We start from the raw sequence: 17,164 nt of genomic DNA on the forward strand, positions 1-17,164 counted from the left end.
AGGGCAATAAATAAGGGATGGGTCCATGAAGAAATGGAGCACAGGCCGGGATTGCTTTCTTGAGCTTCCTTTATCTAGCTATAATAAATAAGAAGTTTGATTCATATTTTAATCAGTAGACACTCACCAAAGAAAAACAAAGAATGGAAAGGCAGTTATTGTACTTGGAATCAGGGAAAATGACTCCAAAACACTTTGTAACTTGTTATAGCCAAGCAATCAATCGATCAAAGATGAGTCATTATCAGTTTAATTTTTCCTCACATGTATTCTCTTGTCTACAACTTATCTTCTTCCAGGAAAGGAAGAAAAAGAAGAAGAAAAAAGAAGCAGATCAGACATACATGGCTACATTACAACCGTTTGTTCTCTTATTACATATATATCTTGTCAAACGCCGACCTCAGAAATGGATTAGACCTTGTTTGGTCTTTAATTAATTAGGGGCTTGGATTTAGTCGCCTAGCCGTGCCTAATCTCCTCCTTCCTTAATTGGCCTTCTTCTGATATCTCAAAATCAGACAGAAAAGAAATAAACAGTGCGTGCAGCTAGCGTGTTGCTGATTCATATAACACTTGTAAATGGTGTCTTCCACTTTCCAAAGCTTATCTCAGTCGTCTCACAAGGCACATGAAATGGTATTATTGCATTTAATGAGGAAAAAATTAAAAAAGAAAGAGAAGAATGATTCTGCTTATGGAACCCATAATTAATAAACGATTATGATAATTTTGTTTCTTTATTCTTTCTTCTTTCTTCTTTCTTCTCTGAGCTGGTTGTCTAAATGCAGCATCGTTTGATGGTAACTTCAATGAGTTTTCATATTTACACACTTGAAACGTTGATGGGTTGTTTGGATCTGCAACTACTAAGTTGTAGATTGCCAAGGGAAGAAGCTTCAAGCGTGGAACAGCCTGTTTGTGTGGTCACATATGATGATGTGACAAATTCAAGTATGGGACTGTAGCATATGATGAGTTTAATGATTTGTCAGGTTCCATTACATTCGTCAATCAAGAACAAACGTGTTTATTGTTATCATTACTATCTTTAATAACAGAAGGAAAGCTTATATATTATACGTATACAAACGTGACAATAGCTATGCCATCGAATCTTGTGATTTGAGAACAAGCGTGATATCATTAAACTTTAAAGATCGACGTTGACGATATTCTATAAGATGAAAACTTCAAAAATAATGAGTTGTTCACGCTTGAAGTATGAACGCCTGGTTTGTGTTTCAGAGATATGGAACACGCGCTGTAATTCAGGTAATAGATTGAAACCCTATAAATATATCATCTGTTGTATGGTGGCAAGAATCAAATTTCAAACTTCTTGATATTTGATATTTAGTAGAAAAGAATCGAAACTAGTCGATGGCTTCCACATATATATTGCTTTAATCTTATGAAATAAAACATCATAATTTTGTTGATGTCTATGTTAACACTCTCATTGATCCATACAATAAAGATTCCATCCATCTCATCCCTCTTTTATTTTCTTTTCCTGTTTCCATTTTCCCAAACAAAAACAAGGATCAAATTTCAGCTCCTTTGAGGAGTTCAAATACAAGTTTAATGAGAGATAATGGTTACTGGTATTGCTACAATTTACTGTCGAGTACAACTTTGCTAGTTGTATTCCCAGAATCAAAATCAATGTTAGCTCTAATGAATAACATCCAAAGGCCAATCCAGCTGAGCAACTTAGTGAGCCCTAGCTCTATTGTATGGTACAGCACCTGGGCCAGGTCAGTATATTAAATTATTTTACTTGTTCTAGCCATGCATGGTACATCAATTCAAATCAACTAAAGAAGTAACTAACGTGACTGCTGATTTGACAACAATTTTTCAACTCGTGTTTGGGTTTCATGCTAGTGCAGTGTACGCAGTAGCTATGTAAGGATGAAAGGTACGAATTTTGATACACACAGAAGCAGTAAATGAACATCCACCCACTGCATAGCCTTAGCCATGAATGGGTATTTTGGAGAGATACTGTAGTCCTGTACATGTAGGGTTTGTGAAAGGGGTGGTGTTTGACAAATAAAAACTTTCTTTATTAATACAATCTGAAATGCAACTAGCTTTTCTTTCCTCAGTTTCTAATTAGGTGTTCCATCCATTGTTCAGCAGCATAAACATCCCTTAAAATGAGACAGTGAGGTGCCTATATTACTGGAAAACCCCATATCCTCAAACCCTCTCATCCTCGAATCATCCTAGTTACTATAGGAAGTAAGGTCCCTTTTCAAAGGTTTAATGGGTTGGAGAATATGCGAATGAGAATGAAATCTATCAGCTCATCTGAGTTTGGTATTTTGTATTTATAGATATGGTTTATGAATTCAGAGGTTGTATATCATAATATACAAATACAAGGCCGGTATTTTAAGAATGTCTCTAACACCCTCCCACAAAGTCAAGGTCCGCATTGAAGCTTAAATTTGGATCGAAGAGATTGAAACCAAGACACTGACAAACTCTTGGTGAGTATATTGGCCAATTGATCCATAATTGAGAGATACTGAACCGAAAGGTCACCTTTGGCCATTGTCATCCACGATTTCCAACCCATAATCTCTATGTGTTTTGTTTGTGCATGAAAAACAAGATTGACTAAAAGATAAGTAGTTCCTATATTATCACACCAAATCATAGGTAGTGAAGTCTGCAAATCCCCAACTCAAAGAGAAATAAATATTGCACGTATCCATGTGAGTTCAGTGGTGGCAAGTGCAAGAGTTTGACATTTACTTTCGCTAGGAGACCATGCAACAATTGCCTGTTTGCAAGATTCCCGCAAAACCAAATTGTCTCCACGAAAAATAATATACCCTCCCATAGATTTGCGATCATCAAGTCACCAGGCCCTGTTTACATCAGTGTGCACAGTAAGAGAACAATTAGTGGATGAAATCTCAAGTTAAGACCATAAAGAATAATTCCCTTCAAGTAACATAATAATATTTTAAGAGCAAGCCAATGATCTCCCATTAGAGATCCTAAAAATTGGCACAACTTGTTTACACATAAAGGCAAGTCCTGGTGTGTCAAGGTAACATAAACTCCTATAGAGAGAGAGAGAGGGATTTAAAAGAGGCTTCCCAATAGTCTTGGACAACTGAAGTGAGGGAGACAAAGGTGTAGATATGGGTTTCGCACCAATCATTCCAGCCCATCCAAGAAGATTAGCTGTGTAAGGTTCTTGAGATAAAAATAGGCCCGCAGAGATAGAAATCAACTCAACACCCAAAATGAATCTAGCAGGCCTAGGATCTTTTAAAGCAAATTCAGGTGATAAAGAGCCCATTAAGGTGTCAATAGCTTGTTGTAAAGGCCAAATTATTAGAATATCATTCACATACACTAAAATGTATAGAGGCCCATTATCACTATGCAGATAGAGTAAGGAAGAGTAAATTTTAGGCCACGCTATAGGGCTTGTTTGAGGCCATATAAGGAACGTTCAATCTGCAAACATAAGAAGAAAACTAAGCATCCTTATAACCTGGTGGTTGATGCATTACACACCCTCATCCAATGTGCCATGTAAGAATGCATTATTGACAGCAAATTGGGGAATTAGCCGAGTGTGAGAGACCGCCAGAGAAAGCAAAACACGAATTATCATTGGTTTCACTAGTGGGCTAAACGTTTCACCATACTCCAAATCATGTTCTTGAGAATACCCCTTTGCCACAAGCCTTATGATGCTCTATGGAGTATGGTACCATCAGATTTTCTTTTAATGCGAAGTTGCCATTTGCACCCAATTAATTATATGAAGATTAGACTGTGGAGGAGTCAATACCTAAGTGTCATTGGCAATTAATGCATTAAACTTGACATCCATTGTTGTGCGACAAGGAATAGCATGTGGGCTCAATATCAATAGGCCCAGTAGCAAGTAAGCCAATCAACAGAAGGTGAGGTAAGTTCAGTGGGAACAGAGCTAGTGGGCAATGGTAAAGTGGACTCAGTGACTCAGTAGGCCCATTTGATTTCGTAACATAGCAGGTTCTTGTGAACCATTTAAAATACCAAGCCCATCAGAATTTTCAGAATTTGAAAGCCCATTATGAATTCCCAACGTTTTCCCACGTAACAAACAGATTGGAACTGGGCTTTCGGAACAGAAAGTCCACACAGGCCCAGATGGGGGGGGGGGGGCAAATCGCACATGGTATGGTATGATGGTCGTCGCGGCCCAGCTACACTACCCGAAGGACGTGGGACATGATCGTCATTTCCTGAGATTTTGTACTTAAAAGTAATGAGCTTTTGAGGTTCAGATCTGGTTTTAAGTTTTAACATTTTTTGGGTTCTTTTGCCGCTAAAATATGGCGGGATTCTGGAAACTTGAATTTTCACCAACATTTGGCAATGCAAAGAGACGTTTTAAAATTCAAAGTTCAAAAGGAAGGCCGAAAATTTCTGTCTCTCTCTCTATCTCCATTTGCCTATCTTCAGAGAATAGGTCGTCAATGGCCTGTGGGTGGGGGACGAATCAGAGGAATCGTAATCTCGTCGTGGCGAACGCCTGTTCTTTGCTTCGTTCCGCCTTCAGGTACTCCGGATTTTCCTCCTTGTTATGAGTTAGTCTTCTTCCTAGATCAACAATTTCTGAAAACATTAGGTCAATTCCAGTTCTTTCTTTGAAGTGAGTTTTTCTGCAATTCAGTAGTTTCCGTAGAATAACTGTTAAAAAAAGCCTGCTTTCAGATGGGATCTTCTGTTACTGGGAGTTCAGGTGTTACTCTCATCTAATTTCACAAAACTGTTTTGATTTCTGCAAAATTCGATTGTTAGGGAATGTAGTTACCCTAGTCTGTAAGTAATCAACGGATGAAACTGGGATCTGAGAGATATTTTAGATAGTAAAAGCAATTTTAGTTCCGTTATGTTTTCCCCTTTTACGGAAAAATCTTCTTTTTATTCACGATAGGGAAGCCAATTTAGAATCTATGGTGAGGGAACAGAGAGTTGAATCTTTCTATAAGCGTTTGCGTGAGGCAGCTTCTGCTTCATCTTCTTCCCCTCTGTTGATATTTCCATCAACCTCTGATGTTGACTCCCTTTGCGCCCTCAAGATTATCTTTCATATCCTGGAATCTGATTCTGTCAAATACGCTTGTTACCCTGTTTCCTCCTTTGAGGAAATCCACAAATACGCAGGCCGTAACTTATCCTCTTCCTCCAATCAGCCTGTGTCTCTCCTACTCATCAACTGGGGATGCCATAAGGATCTCCGACAGGTTCTGGAATTAGGGCCCCTGGCAAGTGTCTTTGTCATTGATAGCCACCGGCCTATTCATCTTCACAATCTCAGTGATCAGAATGATAGAGTTGTTGTTCTCTACACTCAGGATGATGAGCTTCAGGCTGATCTAACATATGACTTTGATGTCTCCACTGTGGCAAATGCATCGGATCTGAATAGTGATCATGAAAATGGTGACAATTCTGACAGCGAAGATGACACTGAAAGTGAAAGTGATGAGGAAGATGGTTCAGGGTCACGAAAGCGGCAAAGAGTCTCTGAAGAAACAGAAGCGGACCCCTTAAAACTTTACAGGAAGCTGAAAAAAGAGTATTACAGACTGGGCACTTTCCATGGAAAGCCTTCAGGCTTTCTCATGTATGATCTTTCACATGCTCTTAGAAATGACACAAATGAACTTCTTTGGCTGGCCTGTGTCTCTTTGACTGACCAGCTTGTGCATGAGAGACTTACCAATGAGAGATATCAAGCTGGTGTGATGGAGATGGAGCAGCACATTAACAGTTCAGGGAATTTGGATGCGATAACTTCAGTTACCCTAAAAGATGGGACGAAGATACAGGCTCCCGATGCCTCTAGAATTGCATATGAGGATGAGCCACGGCTTATGCTATTGAGGGAATGGAATCTATATGATTCAATGATGTGCTCTTCCTACATTGCAACCAAATTGAAGACCTGGAGTGACAATGGCTTGAAGAAGCTTAAGCTTCTACTGGCTCGCATGGGATTTGCACTTGTGGATTGCCAACAGAAGTTCCAGTATATGAACCTGGAAGTAAAACGGAAAATGAAAGATGAGTTTGAGAGGTTTCTCCCAGAGTATGGCCTTACAGAGTTCTACTACCGAAGTTTTTTAAGACTTCATGGGTATAGCTCAAAGGTATCTGCTGCGGATGTGGTTTATGGAGTCACTGCGCTGCTTGAGTCTTTTGTAGAATCTGATGGTTCCTGTGCTTCTCAACAGTTTGGGGTGGCTTTTGATGCATTGTCCTTGAATAACCTTGACAAGTTGAGACAAGGTATGCAAGATGCAATAAAAATACAGAGGGCTATTATAAGGCAAGGAAGTATAGCTATAACCAAGAGTGGATCCATCAGAAGTGGGAGGAAATTCAGGTGGGTGAAGCTTGAAGATCTTGCAGATACAAAGTTGCTTGGTCACCCTCAAGCATTGACCAAATTCTGTTATTTCTTGATTGATGCTTTGCGCGAGAAGGGTGCAAAGATGAAGCCTTTGGTCTGTGCTTGCTTATCAGAAGAACCAAACAAAGTTTTGATTGTTGGTGTGTGGGGGAAGCCACGTCTTGGGGCAGCCCAAGGGAATGCATTTGGGGCTGCTTTTATAGCTGCAGCTAAGGAGGTTGGGGCCAATATCTTTCACGAGTTATTTGAGTCTTCTTGGATACTTTTGGATGCAGCTTCTGTTAATTCTTTCATGATCAGGTTAACTGAGAACCTCTGATGTTAGGATTATTTAAAAAAAAAAACTGGCTGCATAGATTTGTTTGGCTTCCTGTTTCCTCATATCATCATAATATTGTACCTTAACATCCTTATTCTCTTCTTTTCCCTTGTCAATAAGTAGATCTCTTAAGATGAATCCCAACATTTTGAGTTCTACTTTAGTACACCCAATTATGTTTATCGTCCTTAGAAAAATGTCCTAGAAACTTAAAATATATACATCCATAAATCCTGAAGCCCAAGAACTTATGCACGAATGAGTAATGATCATTCTGGTGGAGAGATAATATAGACATACTATGTTATCAGAAAAGCTTGAAGTTCTACATTTGTAATTGCCATCAACAGGTATTTATTGATCTCGTTTGGAAGTTGAAGATTAACATGAATTAGGCAACAATTTTGAGTTTGCTTTCACCCATTAGATTCAAAGTAACATCAGAACACAGAGTGAGGTTGAGTTATCCAAGATTTTGAAAGATTAGTATTTTGTAATTTTCCTGACAAGTGAATCTGCAATAATGTATGTCTCCCTTTTATACTTTCCTAATCAAGAATTGATTTCTCTTCACTTCCAAATTCCACCTTGAGCTTGTAACCTATCTAGTCTAGATTATAAAAGATGAAACTGAACATCCTCATTTGGCTTTTGTTTGGTTTTGACGTTTAAAGTTATTAGCCCTAGTTCATCCAGGATGTTCACTCCAATTCAATCATGTGATTACAAGACACCAATTCTCAAGGTTCACTTCCTTGGAAGATTTTACTCTGAGAGATTACATCCTCTTCCATATTCTCTGGATGTCTCTTTAGCTCCCACTAATAAATTTATATTACTGTTGACCCTAACTCATTCAGCCGGTCTAAATACAAAAACAAAGCCAATAGTCATGGCCGCTATTTGGGTAGCCCAAAAGATGAGGTTTGGTTTTCAACAGATCAATCATCTTTCTCATCCGTTCTCTACCATTTATTGTTGTAACTCATTCTCTCTCCACTCTGGACCCTGAGAATCCTTGAAACTACCTACTCCCTGCACAACCCACAGTCAATCTGAAAGGAAATCCACCATGAAAGAGTAGAACAAACTAATCACATACAACCAATAAATCTCAAGAAGGGTATGTTTGAAGACTAGCTAGCAGTTGACATTCTTAAACATTACCTTTCATTCTAAGTCATCAAGAAGAACTTTAACAGACGAAATTTTATAGAGCAGAAATGCAGGTTCTATGGTCCAGACCTTTGGCCTTCAATTCATTCTTCTAGTTTTTTGTCTAGGGCAAACATCAGGGATCAGGGGATTCAGGACTCGGTGAGAGGCAGGCGGGAGGGTAGGGCATGACCTGTAGATCCTGAGAAGGGACGGCCAGAGCAGGATTCTTTGTTTCGGTAGGAATTCCATGAAAACAGTCTTTTCCCTCTCAACATGCCCTACTTCTCCCTCTTCATAGAAAGATCACGAACTCAACGTAACTCAACGCACCAATCTCTACACGAAAACCAATATTTTAATGCTCACTAAGGATTCTGATCCGCGCAGCCTGAACTGGGAATCTAAAATGTTTGATGATTCATCAATTTGCAATTCAGGAAGCAGGAATGCTGTGTGCACCACACTGATCTGCCAGTGATCCTTTCAGTGTACACAAATTCTTCGAGTCAGCCCGTCACGATGTGATCTCCATTCAGTTTAACCATCCTCGATTGCATTCACTTTGTTTTGGCAACTTACCTAGTTGCTTACTCTTTGATGAAATTGAATTTTAGTCATTTTGCCTCTGAATACATTGATTCAGGCTTACTTTTGACATGCACTTATCTCCCTCACCAGTCATGAGATGAGATTTTTCCTTATGTTTGACGTTGTTTTCACCTGTATTGTGCCCAGAATATCACCAAGCACAACAAATAAGTTGATAAGAGTCACCAGATACAAGGTAATTTTACTCTTTAAAGGCTCATTATGATACGAATTGTGCATAATTAATTCAGAATAGCATAACTGCACTACACTAAGTTTGACCTGATCCATTTATTTTCTATTTGTCTGAAGATTAGGAACTGCATACATTCTAAAGCACAAAACAAATTTTCCATCATCTCTCATGCTAAGGACTCAAACATGAAAAATGTCAAAAGGCAACATATCTCTGGTTCAACCCTGCAAGGCTCTTAACATAAGAGGATTGAAAGAACTTTTTTCTTGCCTGGTAGTTGAGAAATAAGGGATACAACAAATGAAAATCAGAACTGGAACTGCATCTCTGGGCTGTATCCGAGGTCATCAAGGTGTGCAGCCATGGCCTTGTTCATGGGTGGTGGACCACATCTCAAAACCTGTAAAATATTGATTTAATCCAAGTGGGTAAGACACTTACAATTCAATTGGGTGAACCACATGCAGATGTAATGAAGAGTGGGGGTGGGACTGAAATGAAGTAAAAAACAAAAATCAAGTGCTTGAAAGATAGAATCACCTGAATATCAGACGCAGGTGCTGGGCAATGGGTTTTGATCATTTCCTTTGAGACAAAACCAACGCCACCATTCCACACCTCAGGAGGCTACAGAAGGTTATACATTGTGAGGATAAAATTTTAGTATGCCACACCAACAAGAAAAAGGGAAGATAACAGCAATGCATGACATGAATGGCTCATAGGAAAAATCAATGGCCAGAAACTCAAGAGTCTAGAAAGCTGTTCGTTGACTCCAGGAAGAAAACCAAAGTTAAGCAAATGCAAGGCATCCATTAGAGAATCCCAGTTCTCCAATTAATTCCATTATGAAGGTCATTTTTGCATCACATTGCCAGAACATTATTTTGATAACCTAAGAAACTTTATGGGAAAGGAGATGTAAGCATAACTTATGATGGAAAATAAAATTGGGCTATTTTCTCTTTTCCCATAGCTTCCTTTCCTTGCCTTCATGTCCCCTCACCACACTTAGCACGGGTCACTAACATCTAAATATCCCAACCCCCTACTTTTTCCTCTCTTCTTTTTCCCATCAAACATAGTCTAGGTGAACAGTGAGGAAATACATAGTTTAAATCTCATATTCTGTATGATTTTAAGCAGATCTGAATGGGGAACAAGGATGCATGTAGCTGACCCATTTAGTTGGCACAAGGCTAAGTTGCTTCCTTTAGGCATCAGCAAGGCAGGTCATGCAATGCTCCTTGTGGGAACTACAAAGCTCAATACCCGGTACTTCTCATATACTGATCTGATCCTTAGCTATAATTTGACAACAATTTTGCTCTTCTTTTTTAACTCCTCTCAAAGTCACAATACAGAAGAAGAGAAAGGTTAGGCCTAGTTGGTCGAGTCTGGGACTGTTGTATACCTGAATAACTGGGGACACCAAAATTGTTCTACAAACTAAAAATATGCTTTCTAGACTAAAATGATGGAATTACAGATAAATGCAAAAGTAAGGAAAGAGACCTGATTCAGAACATAATAGATTTTGAAGCGGTCAGGATAGTTACTTGCAAGGCCATCTAGTTCTTCCTGCATATACATGGAATTATTTTAATAAAGAATGATTGCACAAATTGCAGATCAGAGTATTGCACCTCTGCTTCCCCTAGTTTTTGAATAGAACCTCTCATCTGGAAATACTTTCAAAAAATGTGTTGCAATATAATAAAAAAGTAACTCAAAACTTTTTTTAACAAAGCCACACACACACACACAGACATCTACCTTCAAAAGAATGTCCTCGTATGTGACATTGGCATAGATAAGATGCACATTGGTTTTGTCCGTTGGGTTTTCCAATATGGCTCTGGCGACCTGATGTTACATCACAACAGAAACAAAGATATATAACTCTGAAGTCCAACAAGAAACAACTGACCACAAAAGATTAAAACTTGAGAACCATACTATTATTTATGCACCTGGAACATTGGAGTAATGCCAGAACCTCCAGCAAGCATTCCAAAAGCTCTTACTTGGCCAGGTTGATACTTGAAACGACCCTGGAAGCATCAAGATGTCATACCAAATTAAGAACCACAAAAGAAAGTTTCTTTTCATAAAAACCCCTTACCTTTTTATTCACAGAGAAAAAAATAGAGTGTTGAGTGGAAAATCTTCATCAATGTTCTATAATTGCCTAAAGCCAAAAATAACATGAAGTAGAAGAGGAAACTGAGGAAGAACTTGTCAAGTATCTTGAATATGGTGACAATTAGTTTTGGATTGACTTGTGCAATACTATAAGTGCAATACGCTTGTGTACGTGTCTTAGAATTTAGAATGAGACAATGAGGCTATGTGGTCTAAATAGCAGTATGAACAGTACGAATAATGTGTACATAAGAATCAAAAGAAAACAAAGGAAACAAAATTAGCCATACAAAGTAAACGCATTTACCTTCGGTCCTTTTACAGCAAGGTAATCCCCGACACGCATCTCTCTGAAATGGTGAGACATCCTTCCTTGAGGATACATCTTTTATGTACCCAAATGATTCAAAAGCGTTAAATCAGTTCAGATGGAATATGTGTAAGCAACAAAGATCCAAAAAACTAAAAGAATATTTCAGACAATATGCACCTTTATAACTAATTCAAAGTATCCAACATCAGAATCCAAAGTGGTTGGAGTATAAGGTTTGACCACGTCTTCACCATTCATATCCTTTCCCCTGTTAAAGATAACAGAAATAATTTATCATGGTAAATCAGTGTCTGATTTTCTTCCTACCCACTACTGGCAGGTGGCATGCATGCAATGGGAATGAAACATTACTTCTTATTGCCAAGATTGACTAACTATCCTATACATCAGTCTTGTCATGAAATATGACCATGGTTAGATGAAGAAACCTAGTCATATTATAGTGATCTGCTCTTGATCCAGATGATTTTTGGGGGGGAAAAAAATGTGCAAGCTGCCATAGCTGCTGCCGGTCAAATGATAGTCAGAAAGATTCACAGGTATCACACATGTAAAATTCACTGCTAGCACCACTACTCTGACGCGAGTATTTCTCTGATTAAGTATTATCAGTTAAAAAAAAATGAAGATTAAGACAATAAACATACTTGCAACTTATATGCTGGCCAATCGGAAGACCCAACACTGCAGTAGGTGATGGAAGCGCGAATTGAAACTTAGCCACATTGTGACTAAGCTGATTCCGCTTGACAAGCTTGAACTCCTTAAAGTTCTCTATGTCTAAACAACCTACAACACACATCACTTGTCAGAAATTAGCACACAAGTATCAAGTGATTAACTAGATGAGAACTCTTCTAAATTGTACATTCTAAAAAAAAGGACCAGAAGTAACTACAGTATGGTGGACAGGAAGACAAAAAATCCCAGCCCCACCCACTACTTCCAAAAAAGTGAAAATTTTCAAATAACAAGGGCATCCATCTGTAAAAGTGTAATAAGGAAGTAAAAAGAAAACATTTATGGATAAACACTTATAGATAGACAAAAACTAGATTACTTTTTTTCAAGCAAGCAATGCCCCGAACAACCATTCTGGCTCAAGTAATCACAAAGAATAGTAAATTCCATAGCTGTGAACCTGGCATTGAGTGCCAGTTTCCAGGATATAGAAAAGGACCATCAACTTCTATCTGTAAAAGATGACCATAGACCTTTCACAATTGATCTTAAAACTGTAGCTAACCATTAGAAAACCATTTCAGCTAGAAGCCATAAGAACAATGATCCATATTAAGTTTTAAAACTAGCTGAAATGAAATCTTAAGGGATCCTGTGCTTTTCTTTTGACAAAATTGAAAAAATTAAGTTGAGAATAATGTTGGTCAGCCCAAACAGATGCCTACACCCAAGTGAGTACTGGGGCCCTTCTTTGCAGAAGAACTCAGGACGTTTCTTCACATACAACAGGTGATATCTCAGATTTGTTCAAATCAGCTGATGATTCTTCCAGTTAAGTTACGGTTGGCTTAACATTATCGTGTCACAGAAATAACGAGTGGCCCATGATGAAGCAATTTATAGAAGATATCTAAAATCAAATGTTTTTCATGTTGTTAGTCCAGAATCAACTCCAATCTGCAGCAACAGATCAAAGCAGAAAATGACAAAAGTGAATTTGTGTGGATTTGACACAGAAGTCTCAGTTTCAACTGCCAAACGGTTGAAATGAGTTCAATTGAATGAAAGGAACATTTGGTGGAGAGCCTTGGTGAAATGGAAAGTTACTTCATTGGGACCAACTGGTCATGTATTCGAGTCTATCTTGTGCACTAAGGATGGCCTATTTTATTCAACCATGAATATATACGGGGTCACGTACATCTTCAATAAATCAAAGACGAGCTTTTATGAGAATTGTATTACCTAGAGCTCCAACTGTTTTGGTGGAAAAGAGGTTCCAGGCATTTGACTTTCATCAATTAAAAGAAAAACTCTATACTGGTACATCTTTGTGATTAGTTCCTTTTTTAGCTTTAGGTGCAACAGAGAATATTTACAAATAGCTGAATGAAGAAAAAAACACATCAATATGATGTATCCTCCATTAGCGGAAATTCTATCACAGTCTATGACGCAAGCACCTTTTATGGAAATAACTTTTGAAAAAATGAAAAATGAAAGTCATTTTCCAAATTCTGTATAACAATTTGGTAAAAAACTTCATCTGTTTGGACCAGTATATTTGATCAAATGTAACCCAATATTCTATGAGGCATTTGGAAATGTAGAAAAACACAATTTTCCATTTCAAGGAGGTCTCAGCTGACATAATTTTGCAGCAAAGCATGGAACAAGTTTATGAGTATGGTACAGCAAATATTGGTGGCGTTGGAAACTGATAACCCCCTGATATCAAAGGCAGATATACGCAACAAATAAAGGGCTTATGGGGGATCATCCTCAACTGGACATGTGGGGGACAGAATCAACTAAAAAGGCTAAAACAGCTAGCAAGAAGTCATTGGGAAGAAGCCACACTCTTGCTGGAGAATTACAGAAGTTATGGCCTACGTGGAAAGCAATAGCTAGTTAGGACTACAATAGATATCTGGTGGCGAAGGGAAAGAAGAGAGGCAGGAAAGTAGTGAGTAAAGGAAGGGGCAAGCTGCTTGCAGTGGGAGAGCTGGGCTCTCAAAGGGAATAGTAGTCGACCATTAATGCTGTAACTCAGTAGTGAGTAAAGGAAGGGGCAAGCTGCTTGCAGTGGGAGAGCTGGGCTCTCAAAGGGAATAGTAGTCGACCATTAATGCTGTAACTCAGTTGTATGTTGCTGCAATTGAATGAAACAAATGCATCCCTCTGTTCTGATCTCCATTCTTCTATTGTCTTCTATATTGTGTGGTGTTGGTGTGTGAGTTTGCTGTTCAAGAGTCAGTGTGGAGGATGGGTTGAGCAAGGTCCTAACAGATACCATTTCTCAGGACTGGCAGGGGTTAAAACTGACTTGGGACCAAGTGCAATCCTTCAATACTTCAATGCCTTTTTGCTGTATCCATTCAAAGAGAGGATCAATCCATCAAAGTTTGTCAACAGACCATGGACCACCAATCTAGCTCAAACTTGGCAGCAGAGAGAGGAATAGAAGTCCAAGTGCAGTTTGATTCTAAGCTGGTCATCTAATTGTGTTGAGGCTTAATGGTTGGTGGATAGTGCCTTGAGCCTCTTCAAGATGAAACTGAGAGCTTAGTTTCACATTTTGACAATGTTATTGTTTTGTTTACAGTATTGTTTTGAAGACATACTGTAAACAAAACAGAAATAGCTTAAAGAGTAGTTCAGTTACATATTAGTCAGTCTTCTTATCTGTTTTCACAACTTCGACAAGACAATGTAGTTGCAGTCTGCTTTAAAGTTTGATGTAGGAGCCCAAGGTCCTGACATATGCATGATATAAAGCTCCCCCTTTTTTATTAAATTTCAAGAGTACAAGTAGATATCGACCCCCACCCCCCTCTCTTTCTATCTAGGAGAGGAGGGGAGGATTTATAGAGTTCTATAGTCCAGATGCTGAAAATAACTTGAGGCAAAAAACCAAAGGTGAGAATAAGAACACCAAGAATTACTGTAAATCTAAAAGTCTAAGCAAAAATATGAAACAGTTATCTGGGACAAATTGCTGCAGAATAATGAGATGTTGAAAAAGAAAGGTACATACATACTGTGAAACAAATTATACTCATCAGAGTAAAAGACATAGTGCAGTATTTTTTTAAAATAAGGAACCCTGATAGGCATATACTCTCTTACAGAAATGCGGCCAATTCTCGAATCATATAGACGATTAAAATGCAAGCATCCGGGTCTCTCAGTCTAGAAGTGAACTTAGACCAAAGACCAAGACTTGGGACGCTTGGTAAGGATAGCTATTGAGGGAGAAGAGAAATTAAAAGACCAAGCATATAGAAATCAAACGTTGTCATCAATTTTTAAGAAAACCCTCCCCATAGATTGAAATAATAAACCAGATGACTCAAGTAAGAGTGAAACAAGCAGATAGCAATGATTACAGAAGCTGGACCATTATCACCAAAATTACAACAAGGGAAAAAAGTCACCTTTTTGCATCTAGGAATTCAATAATAAATCATCCATGGTGGAAAAAGAAAGAGAGAGAGAAAAAAACACACTGAATAGCTTAACTACCCATTACACAAACAGATAAGTCGCTAAGTATTCAGGAGCAAAAAGAACCAATCACGGAGATGCAACAAAAACAGAAGTGAAAACCATAGAAGAAGCAACCTGAGCAAAAATAAAATGGATCAGAGATGCGGAGATCAAAACACTCCAACAGCTGTTAAACATCCCAAATAAAGAAAGTAGAGAAATAAACTCTGAGTGTCACATAAAATCCAAAGAAAAACAGGCCACTTGTGGATCACTGAAAGTTATACCTTTGGGTTTCTTGTTGAGATAGAAATACGCAGCACCGGCGCCGATGGCGACGAAAGCTACAGCAATACCCAGAATCTCTGGTGTGACTGAATCTAAGACTGACATTTTTCCCACCCAAACAAAAAAAAATATTCAAAAAACCAAGTCTTTTGAATCGTTAATGGAGGATAGAAGAAAGAGAGAATGGGTTGGTGAGATTGGTGCTCTTCGTTTTCCTCCCTCAGCCTCCTGTTTTTATCAGTAATCTGCTGCGATGATACCAGGGCAGGAAATTTCACCCATATTTAATTAAAAAAATATAAGATAATATTATTTAAAAAAAGGGGAGAAAATTAATATGAGATTGACGATTTTGGAAGAGGAAAGGAAGCGGATGAAGATCTGGTAAACCTAACTCCACCTTGTGACCCTGTAGCTGTAAGGTTCCAGATCACATCAAACTGTCACTTCTTCCTCCTTCCAAACTTTCAAGGCATACGACCTTGACCTACAAGCTGCTGGTATTGGTGCTGACTGCTAAGAGATATGCTCCAATGCGGAAGCGCTCATCGGACAGCTGGCACTTTAGATTGTTTTTCCCTCACAACGTTTTAGGTGTCAATTTTGCGGTTTGGGGCTGGATTTAACGGTTTTGAACTGAAAAACATTTAGCTTAAACATGGCCCATTAGCAAAATAATGGTGTCAGGCCAATTTTGATTTAGTGCGATTTGAATTCGAGCTATCTAACGGTTTGGGCTAACAGTTTAGACTTAGGTTAACTAACGGTTTGAGCTAACAGTTTAGACTTAGGTTAACACCTCAACCTTTCTTATGCGTTTAAGTCATTTTTCCATTGAGGGAGCACAAACTACTCTCTTGATGTTGCTCCTCTATTATATAATAGGTGTATGATCTATATGAAGTTCGCTAGATCCCTCTTTGAACTATTTTATTAGTACATAATCGTAAGTCTCACACTTATTATGTACGTAGTAGAAAAACGTCATGGAAGCAATATCTATTCTCCGACAATGAGGTGATCTAGATTTTTTACCACACAATGTGAGTCTACCATTTTAATTCATTTTATCAACATTTAGAAGTGGCATTACCTGGTGCATGCAATAAAGGATATAGTGGGAAACAATGAAGGAATTAGATTCCAACATTTGTAATGAGAGTCCAACTATGTTGTTGATTGGTTCACGAAGAGAGCAACTTCTTTAGAGGAACCTTTGCGAATTTTTCTGGATCCACACCAAGAATTGCAGTAGATCCTACTACCTACTGGTGGATAAGATTTGCATGCTTGATTTGTTTGTTGTTTAACCCAGCTTATTTATTACCAAAAAATAGAAGTGACATTACCCCGACTCTACGGTGAGAGTATAAAAAGCATCCTACCATGTGACAACATCTCTACTATCCTCTATCCGAAGGGTGGATGCGGTCATTGATTCCGGACTTTACATGGGAATCATATACTATTTTGTATTAATTTATTCTCTTGTGAAAAAATAAAATAATATTTATTAAGAAAAAT

General features: G+C 38.3%; 2 protein-coding genes across 2 annotated transcripts; one reads left to right on the forward strand and one right to left on the reverse strand.

Moving 5' to 3' along the window:
• The first annotated feature begins 4,433 nt into the window (after window positions 1-4,433).
• LOC149027878 (cell division control protein 45 homolog) lies at window positions 4,434-7,301 on the forward strand. The gene has a single exon (XM_089166742.1). The coding sequence runs from the start codon at window positions 4,980-4,982 to the stop codon at window positions 6,759-6,761; it is 1,782 nt and encodes a 593-aa protein (XP_089022868.1). The 5' UTR covers window positions 4,434-4,979; the 3' UTR covers window positions 6,762-7,301.
• A 1,398-nt stretch (window positions 7,302-8,699) lies between these two features.
• CBR (NADH:cytochrome B5 reductase 1) lies at window positions 8,700-16,124 on the reverse strand. The gene is made up of 9 exons (XM_089166751.1): window positions 15,640-16,124; window positions 11,830-11,971; window positions 11,339-11,429; window positions 11,156-11,233; window positions 10,677-10,757; window positions 10,480-10,569; window positions 10,219-10,284; window positions 9,244-9,330; window positions 8,700-9,103 (listed from the first exon to the last, which is right to left on the reverse strand). Exons 1-9 carry the CDS (start codon window positions 15,743-15,745, stop codon window positions 9,011-9,013), a joined length of 834 nt encoding a protein of 277 aa, XP_089022877.1. The 5' UTR covers window positions 15,746-16,124; the 3' UTR covers window positions 8,700-9,010.
• Window positions 16,125-17,164: the final 1,040 nt, after the last annotated feature.

This window comes from Hakea prostrata, chromosome 1 (genome assembly GCF_041222555.1).
Source record: "Hakea prostrata isolate BN-2017 chromosome 1, UWA_Hpros_2, whole genome shotgun sequence".
In the NCBI taxonomy this organism is placed as follows: domain Eukaryota; kingdom Viridiplantae; phylum Streptophyta; class Magnoliopsida; order Proteales; family Proteaceae; genus Hakea; species Hakea prostrata.